Source organism: Mycteria americana, chromosome 7 (assembly GCF_035582795.1).
Source record: "Mycteria americana isolate JAX WOST 10 ecotype Jacksonville Zoo and Gardens chromosome 7, USCA_MyAme_1.0, whole genome shotgun sequence".
NCBI classification, from domain to species: Eukaryota; Metazoa; Chordata; class Aves; order Ciconiiformes; family Ciconiidae; genus Mycteria; species Mycteria americana.
This window is the reverse complement of record NC_134371.1, coordinates 41,380,772-41,403,415: the sequence shown is the minus strand read 5'-3', so window position 1 is coordinate 41,403,415 and position 22,644 is coordinate 41,380,772. Positions and strand designations below refer to the sequence as shown.

The following is a 22,644-nucleotide window of genomic DNA, read 5'->3' as shown; positions in this document are numbered from 1 at the left end:
TATCATGTGTATACAATTTACAAACAAGGGAAAATGCATACAGCTGTCTTCATATCAAATTTAAAAGATACAAGCCCAAGCATGCATTTTAATACCAGGTTGAATGCAACACACTGGATTCAAATAATGTAATTTAGTCAAATTGCTATTTAGCCTAGCAGGATCAGAAACTGGAGAGCACAGTGGGAGGATTTCCTGGATATAATCAGTCAAACCAAACCTGAACCAAGATCAGGTCTGAGCCCCATTTCCTCCTTGAACCCGAGCTGCTATTGCACCCTGACCATTATTTTGAATTTTCATTCAAGCCCAAGCCAGACCTGAACAGAAAAGTCCCCCAGCAGGCTCTCGTTTCCACTCCAGAGTACCATGTCAAGGAGAAGCTGATACCCCAAAGGGGGCCTTCTCTGACAAAGAGCTGCTGCCACTGCGGGGGCCTGGGGCGCAGTGCCACGCTGCAGCCTCTCCCCTCGCCCCACATGCAGCGGGCAGAGCCACGCCAGCCTTGTTCTCCCTGCGGCACTGCCCGACAGGCAGGTCTGCTCAGCGAGGGGACCGCTCAGCCCAAGCTCTGCCCCACCAATTCCCACTAAGAATATCTCCCGGTAGAGACACACGCGTGTATCTGGGATGCTCTGCATACATACCCTTGTGCGGATCTTCCCAACGAGTATGGGCAAAGATGTAAATGAGGAACAGGCAGACCTCTCCTTAGCTCCAGCCCCTCTCCTCTGCCCTTGTGATGGTGCTGCCCTACTCCCATGCAGTTGCACAGGGCTTCCTTGCCCCATGCACCATGACTAGGGGAGTGGGAGCTGCACCCTGGAAATCAGAGGTGCCTTCCAGAGGATTGGCAGATGTTTGGCAAAGGGCAGCACTTGGGAAAAGACCTACAAAAGCACCATTCATCTCTAGTCCTCCTGCTGACAGTCTCCTGGGCAGTCTCTGGTTCCCCATGCCGGTAACGCAGGAAAAGGGGACATGGTCCCAAGCACGGGCAGAGCACAGGGCAGGGGTTCAGCTCGGGGAAGAGAGCTCGGCTTTGTTAGCCACCGGCACACAGTAAACACTGGCACGAGCCAAAGCTCAAGTCAAAGTGAGGGAAAGGACAAGCCCAGAAATTGCCTGTCACTAGATTTCCCTGTCAAGGTGACAAGTCATTACGTGACAATTTTTACACTGGGAGTAGGATTCAGACCTTTTTTTCCCCCTAAAAGCAATCTCATCCCCAAAGTCAGGAGGAGAGGCCAACCTCCAGGTCTCTTGCCTCTCTCCCTCCTTTACGCCTGGAGCAGTGGCTGGAAGTGCAAGTGCTTCCCAGGATGGAGGGGTGCAGGGGCCCGGGCACCCAAACCACCACCTTGAGATAACAGAGCTGGCAACCAGCGATGCGCTGCTCCTTGCAAGTGTAGTCCCACCTTCCTCTCTGTTCTGGGCACCTCTGAAAAACACAGGTCTGAGGGAAGCCTAGCGTGATTTCAGCACGATCGCTTTCTGAGCAAAGGTTATACAAATGAGCGCTGCCAGACCCTCCAAATGTGGAGTAATGCGGCGCAAACGGGCAGTAACCTGGAGAGCAGAGCAGCAGGGGGAGCTCCAGCCTGCCTGTGGACAGGAGCAGGGGAAAACCACAGAAAAACAACCTCCCCCAGGTCCCTGCTCCGCGCTAGCTGCCATGTCAGTGAGTAAATATGTGACTAAGCCCAACTAAATGTTTAGTCTGAGGCCAGAAGATGATAGCGGTAGAGACAGCGTGGACCGCGTTTTCTCTGCGTTATCGGACCAACTCCGACAGCCCGGGGGTGCGTTCACGGTGCTGAGCTGTTCCCAGGCCCCGAAAGGCGGCTCCTGATTCATAGAAAGCTCCTTCTTATAAAAATGTCACTGCTGCGGTAATTCTAATTTGGTTATTGTCTCCAACATTTCACATTTCAGCTGGGTTTTCAGGTTTTGGGGCCGAGTCCCACTGCCTGGCCCCTTTAACGGGCTGCTCAGTCTGTTGTGGTTTTGGGGTTTGGTTGGTTTTTTTTTGGTTTTTTTTGTTTTTTTTTTTTTTAAAAAAAAAAAAAAAGGGAAACAGTGTTTGTAAAAGTTAGTGCTAAAGGGGCAGGGGATCATAGGTCCCCAGGGTTGAGTAAACGAGTCTGCAGAAAGAATCAGTTCTTCTAACTAGCACACATTAAGCAGACATAAAGAATTTACCAATGAAAATTGTGGACTAAGTATGTATTTAATAACTCCCTGATGTTGCTGCAGAGACTCCTCCTTTGAAGAGCTCAGTGGGGTTTTGAATGGAGGATAACTCTTACTCCCATGCAAAAACTTTTTAAAAAAGGAAAAGTTTTACATTTATTTTTAACCTAAGCAGCACACCCCATTTTTCCAGTTTTAAAAGAACTCCTAAAAGGTTTAGCTAGGCAAATGCACAGCAAAAGAAACCAAATAAAGCAAGTCTAGACTGAAAATTCGTTCAGAAACATATGGGAGCTCTTCAAGAATTTGCCTTTTGAGAAGTGCTATTGCTCCCCACACAGAGGCCACAAAATAGGCTTTTAGTAAATCATGGCTGTAATTACCATGGGAGGCCCTGCTTGAAGAAGATGGCTTCTCTTCTCAGAGCACAGCTAATGTACATCTAAATAAAAGGCTTTCATTTCCACTTACATTTTACATTCTTGTTTGCTTGTGACCACCAGAGAACACTTGCAGAAGGCATACACATAACTATATTTTACGACATATCCTACAGATCTGAAATTGTAAACAAAAGTCCATTATTTTCTCCCTTTTCTATGATCTTGGTTTCCCTATAATGCAGCCCTCTCGGAGTACCCTGATATGTGACATCATCTTTGCAGCATTTAATGAGAAAATATTTAAACAAAATCTCTAAGCACCTTTAAGTCTGACTGCAGGCAAATTTTATTTTAGGTGACAATACAAATCTGGATGTGAGGCATACAATAAGAGGATAAAAGAGTGACTTACTTCAGGTGAGGAATAAATATAGTTTCTCATTTGGATGATTATTTAGAGAGATTAAGTAGCTTGTTCTTGGGATAGTTATAATGCTGTGACTTCTTTTATTTTTATATGGTTATCTCTGTTTCAGTAAGATCCTGAGAGACCCACAGAGCTTAGCCTCTACTTTTCCTGGTTCTTGTATCAACCTATCTAACTTTTAAATGGTACCTCTCGACCTCCAACAGCCTCTGGATTTGGAAGAAAATCCAAACCAGAAGTAAAACTACTGTAGCCATCATAGCTGAAGAACAGAGGCAAGACGTGGTTTGTAGGCCTGATTAGTTAGTCTACAGTCTATGTATACTTAAAACGCTGGCCTACAGCAGATGCAGCATGGCTACTGCAGAGTCTCCCAAACATCAACTCAGGAGAAAGGATCTTGAGTGGAAGTGGGAAAACCAAGAGGAGGAAAGGCACTTGATACTAGTGACACAGGTTGTAAGAAAGTAGGAAAAGCAGAAAAAGGATTATGAGAGTAAGAGGAGTAAAGCAGGAATCACAGACAAGAATTGGGAGGAGATGATGATTATGGGAGAAATGAGAACCGGCACTCAGCGGTGATGAAAGGAAAAAGTAGCTGGGGAATATCCGTCTGAGGTGGTCCCTTACCCTAGCGTAATGGTCCAAGAGAGTAAAAATTTCTCAGATTTGTTTCTGTACTGAAAAATGTCGTTTTGTCAGACATGAAATGTCTCTAGTTAGCACGCCCATAGGATTGCTATCGGAGGACAAGTCAGGAACAGAAGTACTGAGGCGCACAGCAGAGTGTTTGAGGATGCATGCCAGTTCTGAAGTAGCTCTCCAGCTGAACACACATGTATCAGGCGCCACAAATGCATAGAAGGCATGCTGCGACTGTACAGCCAGATACTTGCACAGCTATACGTATAGCTGAACCTCACTATTTCAAATGATCCAGCTGCACAATATTCTGTCAGTGGAAGAAGTTTTGTGTTAAGTGTAAGCAAGTTGAAGTTGTTAGATCATGCTGTTTTATCTGATGCCTATTTCTTTTAAGTGAAAGAAACAAAAAAGTAAGAGTGAATGGGAACAATGTGTGTTCCACTAGCCATCACTACAGTGCAGCAATATAAATCTCCATTAATTCAATACTGTTCCAAAGCATTAGGGTTACTGAGGTTCCACTGTGCGTGATTCAACTTAATACGGATACTCCTTTCAGAGGCAAAGATGTTCCACTAGATTAATTTATTATTTGCAACTCAAGCCACATTTTCTATATGACCATCATAAATTAACGTCTATCACACACACACAAATATGTTTGTATGTTTATGTGGGTGTTCCATTTTCAGATTAGTCATTTCAGGGAATTAATGCGTCATATGGAAAACTCAGCTTGAATAAACAAAAAAATTAATTCAATGGAGCAACCAAGAAAGACTATTATTCTTAACTAACTGTGTGTTCTTGTTTGCCCTTCAGCAGGGAACATGTCAAGTAAGCAAGCGTGCAACAGATTAGTGGAGGACTGTCCCAACCCTTCAGAAACCCTAGGTCAGGATGGTGAAGATTATCAAAACTGCCCATGGAAGAAGAGAGTTAGGAGTGTTGAGTGGTACATTCAGAATGCTGCTCTACCTTCCTCTGTCCGCAGCAGAAGATCACAACAGAAGGGCCACAAAATCAGCAGGAGGAACATCTAATCTTTGCACAGTAGCTCAAGTCTTGTGTACTGGTCTGTGTTTAGCTGTACTGTTCAGTACCAATGCAAATCATGTACCCTGTCTTTGAACACCATATCTATTTCTTCCCACTCTGTTCTTCCTTCCTACTCACCTTTGACCTTACTCTGCCTTTTTGTCTCTCTCCTCTTTACTTACCTTGGTGCAAGAAAGGGAGCAAACATCCTGGTTGTCACCTCCAGCTGGAGTTGCACCTCTTCTTGTCTATAACAACAACTAACATGATTATCAGTGTCACTGTTGTTAATGTAGCCATTGAGTGCTCTCATTCACTAACAAGCCAATACAGCTTGCAGGGGACAGGAGAGTTTCAAGGAGAGCCTTTCAAGATGCCTGCAGGTTCAGGAGGTTCAAATCATCACTGCTTTCTCTGTCACACGTTTTCTCTTCTAGCATAAGGAAGGCTAGAAATGCACTGCTAATTCTGCCCACTCTTTCAGACACGGCAAGAAATTTCCTGCTTAACACCCTTGCTCTAATCCTGCAGAGCCTTCACAGCAACTGTTATTAAACTACTGGGGACAAAACACATCTTCAGGTTCCTGTATTTCTGGCAAACAACATTTGCTATTGTTTGACTCTACTTTCCTTTTTCAAGTTGAGAGATGCTAAAAATAAAAACCACTTCCTTCTACTAACAGTATCTTGAGAGAGAAAAGGCTAAGGAAGCACAAAAAAAAAGCTTTTGCTGAAAATACCTAACCGAATAAATTACTTATTCATTCAGTTCACCAGCTGACACTCCCAAAGCAGGCTTCAGCTGTGTTTGAGGACTGCACTCACAACATCATCTTTATCCCAGAATCACTTCTTTCAACTCTTTTCAGGTTCCTTCTTTTTCTGTCTTCCTCTCTCTTGCATCATTTTTACTTACCCTTCCCCATCACATGGAGCTGGTCTACACTAAGAGTAATGAAGAGCCGTTTCCCAGCCTGATCCACTTTGCTGAACTTTGAAAGTAACTTGCAACAGTCCCAATCAAATGGATCTCTCCTAGTTCACCTCATTTTAAAAAAAATTTTTATTGAATAAGGCAGGAGCAAGTAGCTCAGGAACAATACTAAACACGATCAAAACTACCTGCGATACAATAAATAAGAACAAACCTAAACTCCATGTAGAACGAGTGACTCTTCAACTACATTTGTTCAACTGTCATAGCGTATTGCCCTTTGGAAAATTCCTAGACCACTGAAGATATGAAGCGGAGAGCCTGCCTCTGGCTGATGAAAGGAGATGCTAATGGGAGTTGGAGTCAGTGGCAGCAGATACAGTACCTAGGCTGCAATGTCTGACATCCCATGAACTTTGCTTTACTTGATCTTCAGGACAGTCATCTGGAGGAGAGGTATATGAAGGAAGGTGGTGAACAAAATCCTATTGCTAGTCTAGAAGAAAGCCATCCTCTTTGGGGCAGCAATCAGTGAAGTCCTGGAGCAGAAGTTGAAACCTTCCTGTATCTCTCACGGTATTACAGTTCAGGCAGCTGAAGAATCAGTTCTGTGCAAATGCCGCTCCAAATTTCTTGTAAGATCGGTATTGCAAAATTATAATGAAACCACAAGAGGAGTTGTATTGTGATTTTTTACGTGTTTTTAAAACCTGCTGTGACCTGCTTTCTGTCCGATCCCACCGATATTTATCCTCTGTCAGAATGCTACTTCTTTCATTGCTTCTATTAGGTCTGAAGCTGCAAGATGACCCCAGGTAAGACGACCAGTATTCCTCAACTGTTTTTGCACATGGCAGTATGGCTACACTAAGTAGTGTAGCTAGTGTTTCTAATGGTTGTCACAGCCACTGACACCAGGCTGCTGTTAGGAAAGATTGCCAAATATTGCATTTTATGGTTTGAAAACTGGATGAAAAACTTTAAAAGATGACAGAAATGCAAGGAACAGGAGACAGATTGACAAAGGTGCCAGGGAAGGGATAAGTTGGAAAGAAACCAAGACAAGACAGTGAGAAGGAAAGGAGGGAATATGTGGGGAAGGGAGACAAATGTACCGGGCAGGAAACCAAGTGAAGGGAGAAGGTGAAAGAGGAAGCAAACAGGATGGTCAAGAAAGGGACAACAAGGGAAGGGCAGAAAAAAGAGAAAACAAAATAGTGATGAAGGAGCCAGTGGAGGAGGGGAAAAAGCAGAGCTCCTTTCTAAGAGATATGGGAAAATAAATGGAGTCTCCTGCTCATAGCAGCCAGCAGTAAAAGGAGCATATTACTGGGTGTGCATTACAACAAGAAATGTAAATTAGACTGGTAACAAATTATGCAGGGGTGTCTTCCCCCAGAGCAGAAATCACAGAAAGAATAACTGATATTCTCATAAGTCTTGTGATTTTGGGGTCCTTGGACAGGCAGAATTGGAAACATTGACTATGGAAGAGCAGTATCCCCTCCTGTGATGGGCTCTGGCTTTGCATCATTCATGTAGCTTTATATTCTTTTGATCACAGACATGAAATGCAGAATTAAATTAGTTATTCTTTGGCTTTCTTTTTCCCCTTAAATTCAGCAGGAGTTTGAAATCTCTCCAGATAACACTCTTGTCTCTTTGCTTGCATGAAACACTCCTAATTGCTGATTACACTTTTTGAATATAACCTTCACTGAAGATCCATTCAAAGAGGACAAATGGATGCTACTGTTGGATGGAGCTGTGCTCTTCTACTTGGGTGTTCAGATTGAGATCATCCAACTCAGCATGCAAATGCTTTAAGGTGGGCACTTACTCATCCTGCCAGAAGAGTTTGATGCAATAGTTATTTGATTATTATTTATATTCCATTAAAAAAATATAGTAGTAAGCTTTTAACGCTGCAAGGTCAAACTTTCAGAAGAGAGGAGATTCCCAGGCTAAGGCAGGATAACCCTTCTGGCCTTATATGCCTATGCACTATGACAGATTTTAATCAGAGGATCACGTGCAATTTTTCCAAGGGATCCCCTTATCATTCAATGCACAGAGTTAGACATTACATTAAATCTTTCCAGAGAACTCTAATCCGTAAAAATCCATCACAGAAAACTTACTTCATGGTTGATATTTGGCAGTCAAAGAGCTGAGTATAGAGCCTGCGGACCAGGAAACGTCAGGCAGTGATGCTTTCTGCAGTGCTTCTGGCTTTGTCTGGAATTTTCTAACTGTAATTACTGTCAAGTATAAGTACCTTTTTGTGCCGGGTTGGCAGAAATATGTAATGATGGCTTACAACATAGATTAGTTACAAACACAACAGGTCATGTAATTAGCCTCCGTGGCATAATAAAACGTAGCTGCATAGCAGCCATCACCTCTTCCATGCTGGCTGGCTGTGGGTTGAAGTAAATTGTAGGGAGACAGCTGAAAGAGGTGGTAGGGAGAGTATGGGACTGTTCATGAACAGCATGACATGAATTCTCTCCCCACTGCTTGTCTTGCATATAAAGACCATCCTCAGCCCCCAAGGACTGAGCAACAGCATGCCTGAGGGTGACACACACGTGCTCGAGAGCATTTATGTTCCTGCCTGCTTGAGTGATGGTCCTGCCCTTCAAGACCCCTGTTTAACCAGGTCCCAGGGTTCCACATCACGCAGGGTCACGTATGTTTTAATGGCAAAGTGAGTAATGATCTCCAGTGCTTCACTGGGAAAACCTTCATGAATCCACAGTAGCACTGCAGAGCAGGACACAGAGAGAAAAGGGGAGCACCCTCCCACCCCCATTAACACCATGGGCTCTGCTGCCAGGAGAAAAACATTTCCAATTCAATTGTTTTCCTTGTGGCAAAGCTGAGATTCCCATTTGGGACATTTAAAAGCCATAAATCAAAGAATCCACAGTAGAACTAAAATTGGTCAAGATCAGGCTTTCTAAACAGGCAGGCAAACACACATCATGGTAAGCTGAAGTGGCTCTAGTGCCTGCTTAAAGCCATCTTACCAAAGCAAGCGCACAGCTGCATTTTCTTTCAAAATACTACTGCAGTCTTTTAAGAGAGAGACGGAATAATCTAAATTCTGGCAGTGGGGAATATTTCACAAATCATATATGCTTTGGCATCAAGCCCTTTAAAGCCAGGCTTTGCTGGGAGAGATCCACCCACCTCAAGTGGGATTAATTAAAAGAGGCATGTATCATGCAAATAGTTTCTATTTCCTTATAGAAATATTCAGAGCACATAACCCAAACCAGCTTTAGAATCAGAGCAAAGCAAGGAAGAAAATTATTTCCTGCTCCCCTAACCCTTTTCCTTTCCCTGTACAGTAAGCAAGGAACAGTGAGAAAATGCCGAGAGCGCACCATTTCTGTACAATTCCTGTGATTAAATGCTAATAAAGTTGAGGAAAACAGGGATTTTTTTAAAGGCAAGGCTTGTGTCTCACTATAAGGTGGCCAGTTCTCCAAACCAAACGTGTGCTCAGGCGCTTGTTGGAAAAGGACGGTCCAGGTCTTACCCCTGAAAACGATCTTTTTATCTTAAGACAGAACAGGAGAAAATAGAAAGCTTATATTTCTTCAGCATATCAGGATTTTCAGCTCCACATCACAGTGACAGGGGCTGCAACAAAAAGCTCCTTTGGAAAGCCAGATGAACTTTAAAAATACAACTTTCTTCTCAGGAAGCTAAACTATTTCCCTAGATATGAGAGATCCTGACACTTCAAGGAATCATTGCAGAAAATGGTGGTAGAGCAGTCAGAGCACAGAGCCCCGGTTAACAAATAAGTCACAGAGAAAGCTCAAGTTTCCACAAGAACTCTTCCTCAAAACTTTTTTTTCCCCCTTTTAATATCTCAGACCCATTTTCTGAGTCAATTTCCTATGATCCTGCAAAGGCTGTTATTAAAACCAGACCAAGCGTAGCAGAAATTCCAGGGCTCAAAAGAAACTTTTAATAGGCGCAGGAGCCGGCCACACTGTCCCCCTCAGGTGATTTCCCCTGCAGCCCCTTCCCTGGGATTTCCTCTCTTGGAGTTTAGTCAGCAGGAGAAACCTGAAGTTTCAGCAAAATGGCAAACCCTTCCTTCATTCTTAAGCAGCTGAGATTTTTTTATGTCTGAGGCTTTCATAGCTCTAAAAAAGAGAACTAGGATCCAGTCCAGAAGATGTGTATTGCAGATATTTTTTCCACAAAAATGTCAGGCAGTCGTACATTCAATTATATATCCAGCTACAGCATTTTAAAAACACTGACCTCCTTTATCAGCCACTGCTTTGCATGCCACCAGCGGCAGTCACAGACTGAGTTGTTCGCAAGCTGCTTACCCAAGTGTCTTTTGTGCGCTAGAAAATTCCTTTCTGCTCTCCATCACTTTAGCATCAAAAAGATTATCATCAGACATGCTCTTGGCAAGCTACCTCAGGAAAGCAATGTTCATGCAAAATCACAGCCAGGCAGGACAAAGGAGACATGCTCATTTGAAAGGCAAGGTGAGAGATGCCAGGGAGCTATGGTTCTCTCCAGTAGTACAACTGACAAAACACTGGACCTCATTTCTGTATCTAGTATGTGGTTTATCCTCTGATGGCACAGGGCAAACACTGGGGCCAGTGCCCTTCAGCTCAGTCCCAGGCTCTCCCAATGAGAGGACCCTGCTTGGACTTCTTCCCTTTCAGCACAAGGTTTAGTACCCAGAAAGACAATTCTAAAGGTTTCTCCCCAGCGGTCCTACTGTAAAGCTACGGGATATCCACTAAGATGAAAGAGTGCATTTCATGGTTGGGCACTGATGCGACAATGCCCTTTTCATAGCAAATATATAAAAAATACTTCATTCCTGTGATATACCTCATTTATTTATTCTTCATATTATAAAGGGTAATTATATTAGAAACACTGAGCCTCAAATTTAAGTTACTGACAACTACAACAGATCTCACCTATTTAAAAGAAAGTTTTTCTCCAAAGGTTCTCTTCTCAGTTACCATTTCTAAAATTGAAAATGTACCCATTTTCTTTTTTTTTTTCTATTTAACTAGCATTTTTTTGCAAACTGTGACTAATTTTAATGTAACAGTTAATTTATTAAAAATTGAGAAACCCCTTTGTTCCAACATTGCCTAATCTGCCCGTGCCTCTCATAATTTAGAAAGTTACCGAAGCCCTTGGAATCAGAGGCTTTCTCATATATATATATATATATATATATATAGTGATTACATGTATTATGTCATTGTGAAAATAAATATTAAGGACATTTTATTCATATAACTTATATAAAAAAGCAGTTAATGCCACACAAAATTATAAAATATGCAAACCTACTTTAAAAACTGATAAATGCAAAGCCCTGGGAAGTAAAGGAAATGTGGTGATGAAAATCCTGTTCCTTAAGTAATTGTTTTGTACCATATGATCTACACTGTTAGACAACTATGGACTGTTTTCAACTGGCTGTAAATTACTCGCCTTGTGGAATAAGAATCAGACTCCTATCAGTTTGTCCCATTGGTTCTACGAGGATTGCTCTTGTTCTCTCCTGGAAGAGCTATTAATTCCTCCGGTGAGGACTCAGAATGGCAGAAGTGAGGAGTTGTAGCCCTGCCCCTCTTCTGGTGAACGGGTTAGATGACCTCTCTCTCTGTGAACCCCTACATGGGTGCAACACAACCAAAACAGGGGTTCTTAATGTAAGAAAATCTGGTGTCTTCAAATTGACTGACTGGAATTTATTTTTTTCCATGAAAAAACTTTCTATCTTTTCAAAAAGTCATATTTGTGCTAAAAATTGGTTCCTCAAAACGCCTTTGACTCTCTGCAGGGAATGCCCAATTTTGCTTTGTTACAAGACTTATTCAACAATGGTGCTTGACTTTCTGACACAGTGCAGAATCTGTCTGTTATGCTAAAGGGAGAGAACCATGCCTACCACCAGGAAGATTAGACATCTTACCTTGGGACGCTGGGAGGAGCCCGGGTCGGCCGAGAGGGAACCTGGGGAGGTCCTCCAAGGGCTTCACCACCACTTGGAAATGGAGGCAGTGGTCCTGGGCGGAACGGGACCGGGGGAGCCCCGGACTGAGGGCCTGGAGATGGGATTGCAGGAGCGGGTCCTCGGCCAGATAAAGGTCTGGTTGGGGGATTGTTTAATGTAGGCCTCCTCTGAGTTGAGGGACTTGGAGGAGGTGATCTAGTGAAATATCAGAGATTTAAGAAGTTCAGTAAGGTGGGGGTTTTGGTTTTTTGGTTTTTTTTTTTTTAATTTGTTTTTATTTTTTTAATTTTTAAACAGAAATTAAACACTTTTTTATGCCTATGGCAATTTTTTTTTCTTGGCATTTTCCTTTGTTTTCAGTGTTAGAGCATCACATATTTAAGTCTCACACCTACCCTTCCCACAGACAGAATGCCTTAACGATAGTCAGAAATAAACACACAATCAAAGAGGTAAATCTAATGGATTTTAATATTAAGAGTTCTAATTATGTTCTGTTAAGTGGATTTTCTAGGACATGGAGCCTGACATGCTGAAGTCTTGTAAGAGCTTGCAAGAAGAGGCCATGTGGATACATAATTGGGGTGACAGAAGTGGCTGCTATCTGAAGCATCAGACAAGCTATAAATCCACTGAATGGTCTTCTACAAGGCAAATATCCTGTCTGGTGTTCACATACATATCCATAGAACATGTATATGTGGGAAAATGTTCTGATTTCCCTCACAAATGTCATTAAAGACCTGGAGGAGTACCTGCCCAAAAAGACAGGTAGGGAGGGAGCTGCTGATGCTGACAATATCTGTCTGTCCTGAATGTAACTGCAATACAGATTTGAGGATCTCCTACCTGCGGGCCTGCTGAAGCCAAGAGTCATCTACAGGAGGGGGTGCAGGGGTTGAGACAGTGCTAGTGCTAATATCGCCAATGATTGCTAGGGCTTCCTTTAGTGCTTGGTACATGCGGAGCATTTCATCTCGCCTCTGTGCCTGTTCAGCCGACTCCTCCATTAGAGTGTTTTGGTCCTCAGAAGAATACAAGTGAGCCAGGAGCTCTGCGTTGATAAATTCTTTTACCTATTTCATCAGAAAAAAAAAAAAAACCACCAAACAAATAAACAAACAAAAAACCCCCTATTGAAAATACAATACTGAGCAAATACAGCGTGAGATCCACAGAACCAGGAGACAGACATATCTAACTTTAATGTTTCTCCTACTACTTTATTTACATCAATTCTACTGGTCAGGCAGTTTTTGTTATGTCATATCAGGGACTAAAAAATGCTGAACTCAGATTGAGCTGACAGTGCAGCAGCCTGAGGTGTAGCCATGGCCCAAGGAAAGGCTGGCACATGCAGCTGGGCAGAGCAGCTGGAAAAGGATAGACTGGACCTTTTAGCAGCTGCCTGCACACAGATGGGCTTAATGCAATTACGAAGCCACATTCTGAGACAATTCACATGTGAGGATAAGATGGTTTTGTGCAGTCGCTCCACTGCACTGTGGCCTTTTTTTGTGTCTGTCTTTGAAACATTGGACATGGTTGGAAACAGTGGTCAGTGTCTCTAAGGTGATACCTATGTTTACAGTTCATTTCAAACAGGCTTCCCAACAGCTCCCAGGAGTCAGCTGGCATTTTGGTCCAATTCTAAAGGGCTGAGACATAAATGGCAGCCATTAGCAATACCATCAGATACTAAATTCCCCTGGGAATGGGAATTTTCAGGCTTTATAGCATCTGTCAATTGTTTTCTTAGCAACAATTTACCCTACTGTAGACAGTGTCTTTCATCTCCAACAACTTTGTCAGATTCTAAATATCCCATCCACACACATTCAAACTGAAGGGAGAAGTCTCCAAGTAATCTAATTTACTATATTGATTTCCTGCCACGCCTGCCCTGGTTATGGAAACCTGGGCCACATTAGGAGAGATATAAAGCTAGAGGTGCTCTGATTAAATAAGACTGTGGTAAATAGACCAACTGCTGACCTACTAAATGCTTGCATTTGAGACTTTCGTTGCTGTTCTGATCTATTTCTCATCTGGCTTTTTGCTTTATAAAGCTTTTTTGAGCTGGAGATACTAACAATAATACATTCCCAAGATTGTGATTACATAAACCTGAGCTCTGTTTGCAGATGGGTTTGTGCTAGTTTAGCAACATTGATTTAAATCCTGACAGTTAGACTAAGGCAAAGTTTGTGTTCAGATGAGGTCAGTGAGAGCAGTCGAACTGCATAGGCATGGGACCCTTTATGGTCACGTAGTAATGAAAAGAAGGCCAGGACAGACCTTACAGGGAAACAAAACCATATTGCCTGGGCTTGACTGTCACTTCCCATTCACGTATGACAGGAGATGCACAAATTCTTAGCAAAGCCTGCAAAAATTTTCCATGAGTCTCATGCTGTTTTCCAGTAGATGGTACTGATCAAGAGCCAGAGTACACTACTTTCCTCATGATTGCCAAAAACTCCACATTAAAAACAGATATCATAGTTAAACAGCATCACATTCTACTTGATGAAATGAGCATTTTAATGGCATCACTTCAAAAAAAGACGACGACGATGACATCCTAAAATTAGATTAAAGCCAGAGCTGATTGTAAAAGCATTGTTAAACCACAAATATCTGTTTGAAAAAAATCAGCCTGTGACAATTATCATGAGAGATCTCTGTCTACCACTAGCAGGAGACTCAAGTAAGTCCCTGAACTCTTCTGGAAGGGGAAGACCGCTGCATTAAGGATGGTTCTTGGATCAGCCTCCTTCCTTCTGCAAACAGATGCACTGTACTAGACAGAGGAAGGTCTTCCACAATAGCCACTTTCTCCAGCTTGGAAAAGGAAGGGAAAGTGACACTTACTCATGCCTTTGCTCCTTTCTAGAAAACAGAAAGACTCACAGGAATGGTTTAAAACACACATCAGACCTGCGGTGAAAGTTGAACCATAGAAAGCATCCGAAATGCCAATGCCACAAAGCCTGCCCTGTCACTCCAAAGTGGGGTAAGATGGGCTTGGAACTTCATTCGTCAGAGGGCAGACTACAACATACATCACTGCCTCAAATGCAAACACAATCCATTCCTTAACCTTAACTTTGGTAGTAACAAGTAGTTTGGAGTTTTTCTACTCAGCTGAGATTAGCATCAGTACTGCTTATGGAGTATACCCTGTCTACTGTAAGACCACCCCTCTTGTATAATCTGCAATACCTAGGCACCATGAAAGGCAGATTCTGAAATCTGTGTTTTGTTTGTGCATGTTTGAATTGCTAATGGTAACTCAATGCACTTCTGTGTGGTAAATGCATTTTCTTTTAAGGTAATCAACATCCACCCTAAGGGAAGAATAAGGGATGCATTTGGAATACAACAATCTAGGCTTAGGCCTCAAAATGTGCTTAGGGACAACATCTAATTATTTCTGTACACTGAGTTTGAATCTGATACTTCCCTTGAATTATAAGTGCTCATTTACAGGCCCACAAAGTGGAAAGGAAGTTCTAGGAGGACTTGGGAGGTTACAATTGTCATGGAAACAAACTCCTTGGGATCAATTTGTTTCCAGAGTTTTGGAGGTAACATGATGGGGCAGCAGGAAGTACAGAATATGCTCATTAAGGGGGAGGGAGGGAGGGTGTTTTCACTTAACTCCTGGTGGATGGGTTGGACTTCTGAAGACTCCAAGGAACACACACACTATCTAACAGGACCCACCTTCCATCACAGCTCCACTCTTTCCAGGTCTTTAAACAACCTTTTGGCATGGCTCAGCAATCTTAATTCAAGCATTTCTTTCTCTTTTTAATCATGCTGATTTTTTAAAATTGAATATGGTATTTTACTGCCTATGCTGCACAGAAACAAGTGCATTAATGTTTCTAGTCTCACTCTTCACAGTCCTTTGAAACGCTTTGATTCTTTGCCACAAATTTAAATTCTAGGATTGAGGTGTAGGTCTTGGATCACTAGCAAGCCCAAACACAGCTATGGGCTATGAGGTCAACTGAAAGGTAGATTATGTTGTAAGTATGTTGTTCCTGTGTGCCATGGTCAGCCAGCATGGCAGACTTTACCAGTGTAACAGCTGATGAGATTCGAAGTACAAAATCTTAAAGTTTTCTATTTCCGAGTAAAGCACCCACTTCAGAGACCCTTGAACTATTCCATATGAGGAGGTGAGTGGCAGAAAATTTAATGTAAACTTTCAAAAGGAACTGCTCACCGAACTCTGCAGTTTATGAAATGAGAGCTAAAAAAACAGCCCTTTCAAAAGGCACTGAAGTTGTGCTAAGTGAAAGCAGCAAGTTGCTAGATGTGATCTGGAAGAGCAGAGAGAACATGCTCACCCTATAAAGTCTAGAGCATGGCTAATTTCAGAAAAAAAAGGCGGTTCCATTGTTCCCATGCTCTTTTGTAAAAACTCACCCATGACTAGAGCATTATTTGGAGCCTGACTCCCCTAAACCTGAGAAGTTAATGGAATATCTCTCGCCCTCATGCAAAAATTCTTCTCGTATTATATGTACCAGGAAATCCCATTGAAATTTACTGTCCAACCACGTAACTCTTAAGTGCAACACAAATTCCACAGGCCTAATGAAATCCATCAGAGGAAGGCTAGAGGTGGCTCTGAGTCAAAAGTAAATGCTACTTTCTAACCAGATTTGCCTTATAGCATATTATATTTGTAAAGACTGATTGGTTTGATGACCTCACAGAAAAGGTGCTACCCATAACTAATAGGAGCTGTGCTCTCCATTATTAATTTATACGGCAGCAGTGGCACTAATATTAAGCTTAGTTTTCAACAAGGTCCATTCAGAACTCTGCCAGGAAGCGAAGGCTGAGATCCTAGTGCAGTGGAAAAACAATGATATCTCAAAGCCATTTCTTTAACCAAATAATCTTCAGATCTAAGACAGACACACACAATAAATCAACCAACCACATCTGCTTATCTAAACAACAGTGTCCAAGGCTTCTAGATTTATTCCTTGAAAACGGTAACCTGAAAATACAAAGAAACCCAAATAAAATAAGAACTGCTTTAAGAAACCATGACAAAGGGCTACAGATTGAAAATCAAGGAAGCACGACTCTGCTTTGCTGCTCTCACAGACTGCCTAAATGGAGCTCCCAACTCCCTTTTCCTGTTATATCAAAAGCAAGACAGAAAAAAGAAAAAATTCCTTGATTTACCTTTAAATAAAAACTTATATTCTGATTAAGATGTAAACAAATTCAATCTTTAGCGTTTTGGAGTAAGCACTCAAGGCAGTGTGCCAGCCTTTGAGAAGGCTGCAGAACTTCCTACTGCTATGGAAGATTGGAATATTTTGTCCAAGTGTGACATTTATGGGAGCGTGTTTTTCTCTTTTAGTACATGCTGTTGTTGCTGCTATATTCAAGAGGTGCGTTTGAGCATAAGAGATTTGACAGACATGTTAAAATAATTTAGAACCCTGGCTGCTACTTACATTATTGATCATAAGATGCATGATTGTTTTCGGTATCAAGTCTCGGATACATTTGTTGATAATAGACATGTAGGAGTCCACAAGATTTCGAATTGTCTCCACCTGTCTCTCCAGCTGGGGGTCCATCGAAAAATTGTCTGCTTGGCCATTCTCATCATTTTCAGTCTACACAGAAGAAAAAAAAAGTCAAGTCTTTCAGACTGCAGTAAACTGGAAATATATCAGGGAAAAAAACTGGACTTAAACTGTAGTAATCCAGCAACGTAACTCATACAAAGAATGTCTGGATGTTAAAATATGAAGTACTGGCCTGTTTAACATTAGTGTTTGGACCTTTAAAGGTTAATGCAATATGAGATGCAAGACCTTTTGCACAAAGTACACTATATATTTCTATACAAATTTGTAATATTAAAGTTTTCAGACAAAGACACGTGGTGGTAAATGAAACCCCAAGAAATTATCTCCGATCAGTTACTGCAATACTTATTATGAAATCTTTTACCATTCAGATTCAGCCAGCTTGACCCTTGCAAGAAAGCAGCACTGTAAGTCTGGATTTTGAATTTTACCCTCCTATGGATAAAAAACATCCTTGTTATTTAAGGCTGACTCAGTTGTGACAAATTCCGCAGTTCAGCCTCAAACTTATTAGATGTGAATAGCACCTATATAAACAAAGGGTTTATGAAGGATAACAGCAAAAGCATCATTGGTTCCAGTGCTCAAGGCTGAGCATAACATAGGCTAGATTATATATTAGAGGTCTCCTTTTTACTGGACAGAAAAAAACTTCTTTGTATGTAAACAGCTGACCTAATTAAAGAAAATAACAGGAACTTCAACTGGAAGCTAAAAGGTATGTACTTTGCTTCGGTCTGGCCTGTATAAATATAAGAAAACCTAAAAAAAGAATAGTAGCCTTTTGGTGAAAATCAAACTGCTTTCTGAGGCTCAAAGATGCCAAAAGAATGGAATTTCAATGTGGAAAGTACAAAGAACAATGTTCTTTCCCCAAACTCTGACATATAATACTTCTTCCTGAAAACGACCACCAAAGCCATGGTTTTATAGCATGAACTATAAAATCTAAACCTGTTCTGTTGGTACCTAGAAGCATAACATGAAGAAACAGAAAGTACTTGAAAAAAGTTAATAACCCAATAACAAGAACTAGTTATATACCAACCACACCTCTGCCAGCACAACTCCATTTATGATACTGCATTTAGCTAAAATTTGCGCATCACTAGTGCTTTACAGATTCCTGGAGCAGCTGAAATCAGTAGTTAACCCATTAGCAAAAGACCATGAGAGCTAGATATGCAAACATGTCACCAAAGAGGCTTCTCCCTGCAAGAAATCCGTTCTTGCTGGACCAAAAAGAGATTCCTAGTTTCATCTCCTAATGCAGGGTCTGCTTCTGCTCATGCAGCATTGGCAGGTAGACCACTTTGTATTTACTCCTTGTAAACTATGGCTTGGTCAGTCCAGTCTAAATGAAATGGCAATGGTTGTGATTTGTTAAGAAATAAGATCCAATATACCATTTAGAAACAAACCTAAATGTTTGTAAAAGAAGTTTCAAAAGTTCAGATTGTTTTTAATTACAGACAAATTACTGGAAAACCAGCTAATCTATGGACTTTAAAAATAATTAGCAGTGCTTCCTAAAAATCTTGGGACTGTGGAGGACACTGAAAGAGCTCTTGATGAAAATACTGTTTTCAATTCTGTAACACCAGTAGACACACTATCCTATAAACCTTAATCATTTTGTTAATAAACTGCATATGCCAAAAAGTCACAGCATGCAGATTGAGTATTTTCCTTAGCCTCCAGGACTGAAAAGAAACTAACTGTGATTTTTCCCTGTGAAATGCCAAATAAATGGAAAATCATACATCTATCATATATCCACAGATTTTAGCCAAGTAACTGCAGACCAAAAATGCCCCCTTCCCAGTTCCCCTGCATTAGACTTCTATTCTCTTTCTTTTCTTCTTTGCTGTCTATATAAAGTACAGTTTGTCCATGGTTTTTTTTTTCTTTTTTTCCTTTTTTTTTTTTTTTTTCTTTTCACTGTTTAAATTACAGATTGCAGTAAGATTCTTAGCTGGCTAAGCAGCAAAGTGACAGATGTTTATCATTATCCTCATCAAGAGAATGTAAAGTAAAAATAGTAATTTGTGTCTGATCTTTAAGGCAAAGGGTAATAGTCTGCAAACATTTAACCTTTTATATACAGGCTCATAGGTGATATTTACAGAAAGTGGATAATACTTCAGGAGTCTGTCTCTTGTTTGAAACTGTAATAGAGCTGACTTCATACTGTTGGTTTATTTTCTCTGAAATCAAAAAAGATCAATCTTTCATGAGTTTACAGTAATTTATTACGAAAGCTTCTGGCCATAGCATTCTTAATGATTTGATGTCTCAGTTGAAGGCTTTTTATGCCAGAAACCATCTTGTTTGCATCGCATCATGCACATGGAAATCTGCTTCTAACAGATTTCTGTGCTATACAGTACACCTACAAGCGTTATCAGGCTTTCTTTTGTAAGCCGTCTCTGCGTTGTGCCAACAGCAGCATCTGAGAGTAAGGTTGCCTGGTAAAGCTGGGCATCACAACAAGACAGAAGTGATGTAGACGGCCTATTCCATCTCCCTGTCATTCTTTCAAAATGGCTGGTTTTCTCATTGAGCATCACAGTGACTAGCTAGCTTCAGTGCAAGCCACCCCTCAGCCCAAGTCCCTGCCACTCTGCGTTCTAGAAAGGCTTTTCCAAGTCTGTTGCAATTAATAAATGCAAACCAGAATACATAAGAAAACCCTCACATCTCTCTGACCGCTCTTGAACAGAATGTTCATGCTGAACAGAAAAGGAGAACGAAGAAGCTGGAAACAGGTTTCTGTGTCTTCTTTCCCAGCAGCCAAGGCAGCCACGGTCCCCTTTCAGTACTCCTCATCCTCGAGCCAGAACTTGCTAGTTCCAATAGCAAGTGTTAAGTGACAGCATATGAACTTGGGCTAAGTTTTCATTCAGCTGACTCTTGCTTAATACTGCGATTAGTTGTTGACAGGAATGGAATATTATTACTTCAAACGAACAGAACTGCAATTACTTTAGGAACTTTTGTAAGCCTCCAACAAAGAAACCATGGAAGAATCTAGAGTGCTAAAAACCAGGTAAAGAAAATTAGATTCATCTTGGAAAACTCAGATTCAGAATATCTGATGAAAATACACCAAAGCTACAGAGAAGCAATAGGTGAATAAAAACATGGACGAAGAGAAGGTAACATGGAAGGCAGGATGGTACTTTCATTTATATACACATACACATTGCCACAGAGATAAAGTCCTTCCCTTCTACTTTCTCTGCACTTTAGAACAATGAAAATAATATCCATTCCTTGTGCTCTGCAGCAGATCTCACCTGTCTTTCATAAGCTGCTTTGTGATCCTTGCATGCAAAGGTGCTAGTGAAACACAAAGTATGCATCATTGCTACTCTTCTACCTTTCCTGCATTTAGATACCTTCTGTACTAAGAATGTATTAAGGATTAACTAAAGCGTCATACAAGAGAAGTCTAAAAACGGCATGTGAAATCCAAACCACTTAAGTTTCTGGGAATTTTACTGCTGGCTGCAGTGGGAATAGGATTTCACCCTACACATGCATTTCTACCAAAAAAGTTATCTGTCTTCTGAAGACTGTAAACTCTCTGCTGCAAGAGGAATGATTTAGTGTGGTACAAAGGGATGTAGGCATGAGGAACTATGTGCAATCTGGGGGCGGGGGGAAGAAAAAAAAAGGCATAGTACCTCAGAGTATCAGGATAATTTTCCTGATTGTGGGAATTATAAGTATGTTGAAGAATGTCCCAAAAAAAATTCAGGAAAAGAGATTCCTTTTGAAATTCACAGCAAAACTGGTAACATACTGAAAACAGTCCTGAGGTGGCCACACAGAGAGCGCAATACTTCTAATTTCCATGATTTCATTACATTCAGGGCAGCTGCCAGCATATTTAAGAATGTCTTGTATAACATTCCTGATGTCAGTTTCAAGAAGGAGCATTTGACTAGCATTTTCATTAGAGCAGTGTATCAACCAATTTTCTGTAATCAAAAAGGCATTCTATCAAAAATGACTGAGAGGAAGCAGTCTGGAAGGTGACTGACTAAATGGTAAAAGTCAAAGCAGCAGCAAAACAATGCTCTGTATGCTAAGAAATAAGTCCATGGCTGCAGTGAGAGACCAATCATTTAAAAGCTGCTTTCATATCTTTCATTTACAGATGCAAGTTCATAACAACCACCACCACCTGAAAATTAATTATTCTCTCCAGATTGTATTTATGTTTTAATTCACAGCTGCTGAACATATAATCTATTTTACCTATTCCTGTCCAAGTAAGGTTTTTCTTTAATGCACCAACACTCAGCACATTCCAGTTGTCCTAAACCCCCCTGCTTTTTCTTAAATCTTTACAACTGATTCTTGATATTCTTCCTTCATTGCAGTTTGATGCTGTATATATAATTTAGCTAAGATACTCTCAGCTGTACATAGCGTGCCTTTTGCCAGAGGACTGCTGAAACCACATGATGGCTTCACACAGTGAGGTTTTCTTACTGGAAGGAACCACAAGTAAATGACAATACATTACTTTTGTGTATTTACAACAAAGCAAGCAGCAGAAAAAGAACATTTCCCGGGTAGCTTGGAAGCTGTCCTTTTCCCTCACAGAGGGTGACTTTGCCACTCTCTTCCATGCTTTCAGCATCTGCTGACTTTGTACTGCTGTCGCCTTTACTGAGCCACCCACAGGCTTCCCCTTTCAGCTACTATGCTTTCATTATCAGCCTTGAACTGCTCTAAGCAGAGGTTATGATCTGGCTTTCCCTTGCACACACGATCACTCTCACTTCATACCTACGCAGAAGAAAGATACAGCCTAGCTCAATTTGATTTGAAAGTATTTAAGCTTCTGCATTAGTTTAAACAATCGCCTACTTAGATTCTTCTTTGTGGTTACAGACATTGTATAGTACAGACCATTAGCTAAAACCTTCTGCTGAATCCACATACTGCTCCCCAGATATTTACATAGCTTTAACGACCCCAAACATTCAAAACCTACATTAGGCGCTCTCCCTGCCTTCTTCAATCAAGGAGCTGATCTGGAACTATGAGACAGAAAGGAATGATTACCAGAACTCCAACACATTTGGAGTTACTTTTGTCTTATAGTCCTTAACAGGTTGACAACTAATCGTGTCAAATCAATCCAATCTCCTTTTAGAGCAGGGATTCATATCTTATAGGTAAGGTATTAACATTAGACGCTACATATTTCAGACCTCAGTAAAGCTTTTTGACACTATCTCAAGTGACATTTTCATTAATGCAAGTGTACCCTCCCTGCAGTTACTGGTTGGATACTCATTTCCATAGAAAAGCTGTCAATGGCTCACTGTCAATCTGGAAAAC

The 22,644-nt window shown here is 41.2% G+C and overlaps 1 protein-coding gene across 4 annotated transcripts in view; it reads right to left on the bottom strand.

The window, feature by feature from the left end:
- Nucleotides 1–22,644, bottom strand: part of DNM3 (dynamin 3) — a 181,622-nt gene that overhangs the window by 7,961 nt on the left and 151,017 nt on the right. For 3 of the 4 annotated variants that reach the window (XM_075508050.1, XM_075508051.1, XM_075508052.1), the window contains exons 17-19: nt 17,143–17,307; nt 12,500–12,726; nt 11,609–11,845 (exon numbers count right to left, since the gene is read on the bottom strand). In XM_075508050.1, the coding sequence (XP_075364165.1) occupies nt 11,609–11,845; nt 12,500–12,726; nt 17,143–17,307 (629 nt within the window). Of the gene's footprint in view, nt 1–11,608; nt 11,846–12,499; nt 12,727–17,142; nt 17,308–22,644 lie in introns of those variants that run through there. The other variant, XM_075508053.1, reaches the window with a different exon arrangement.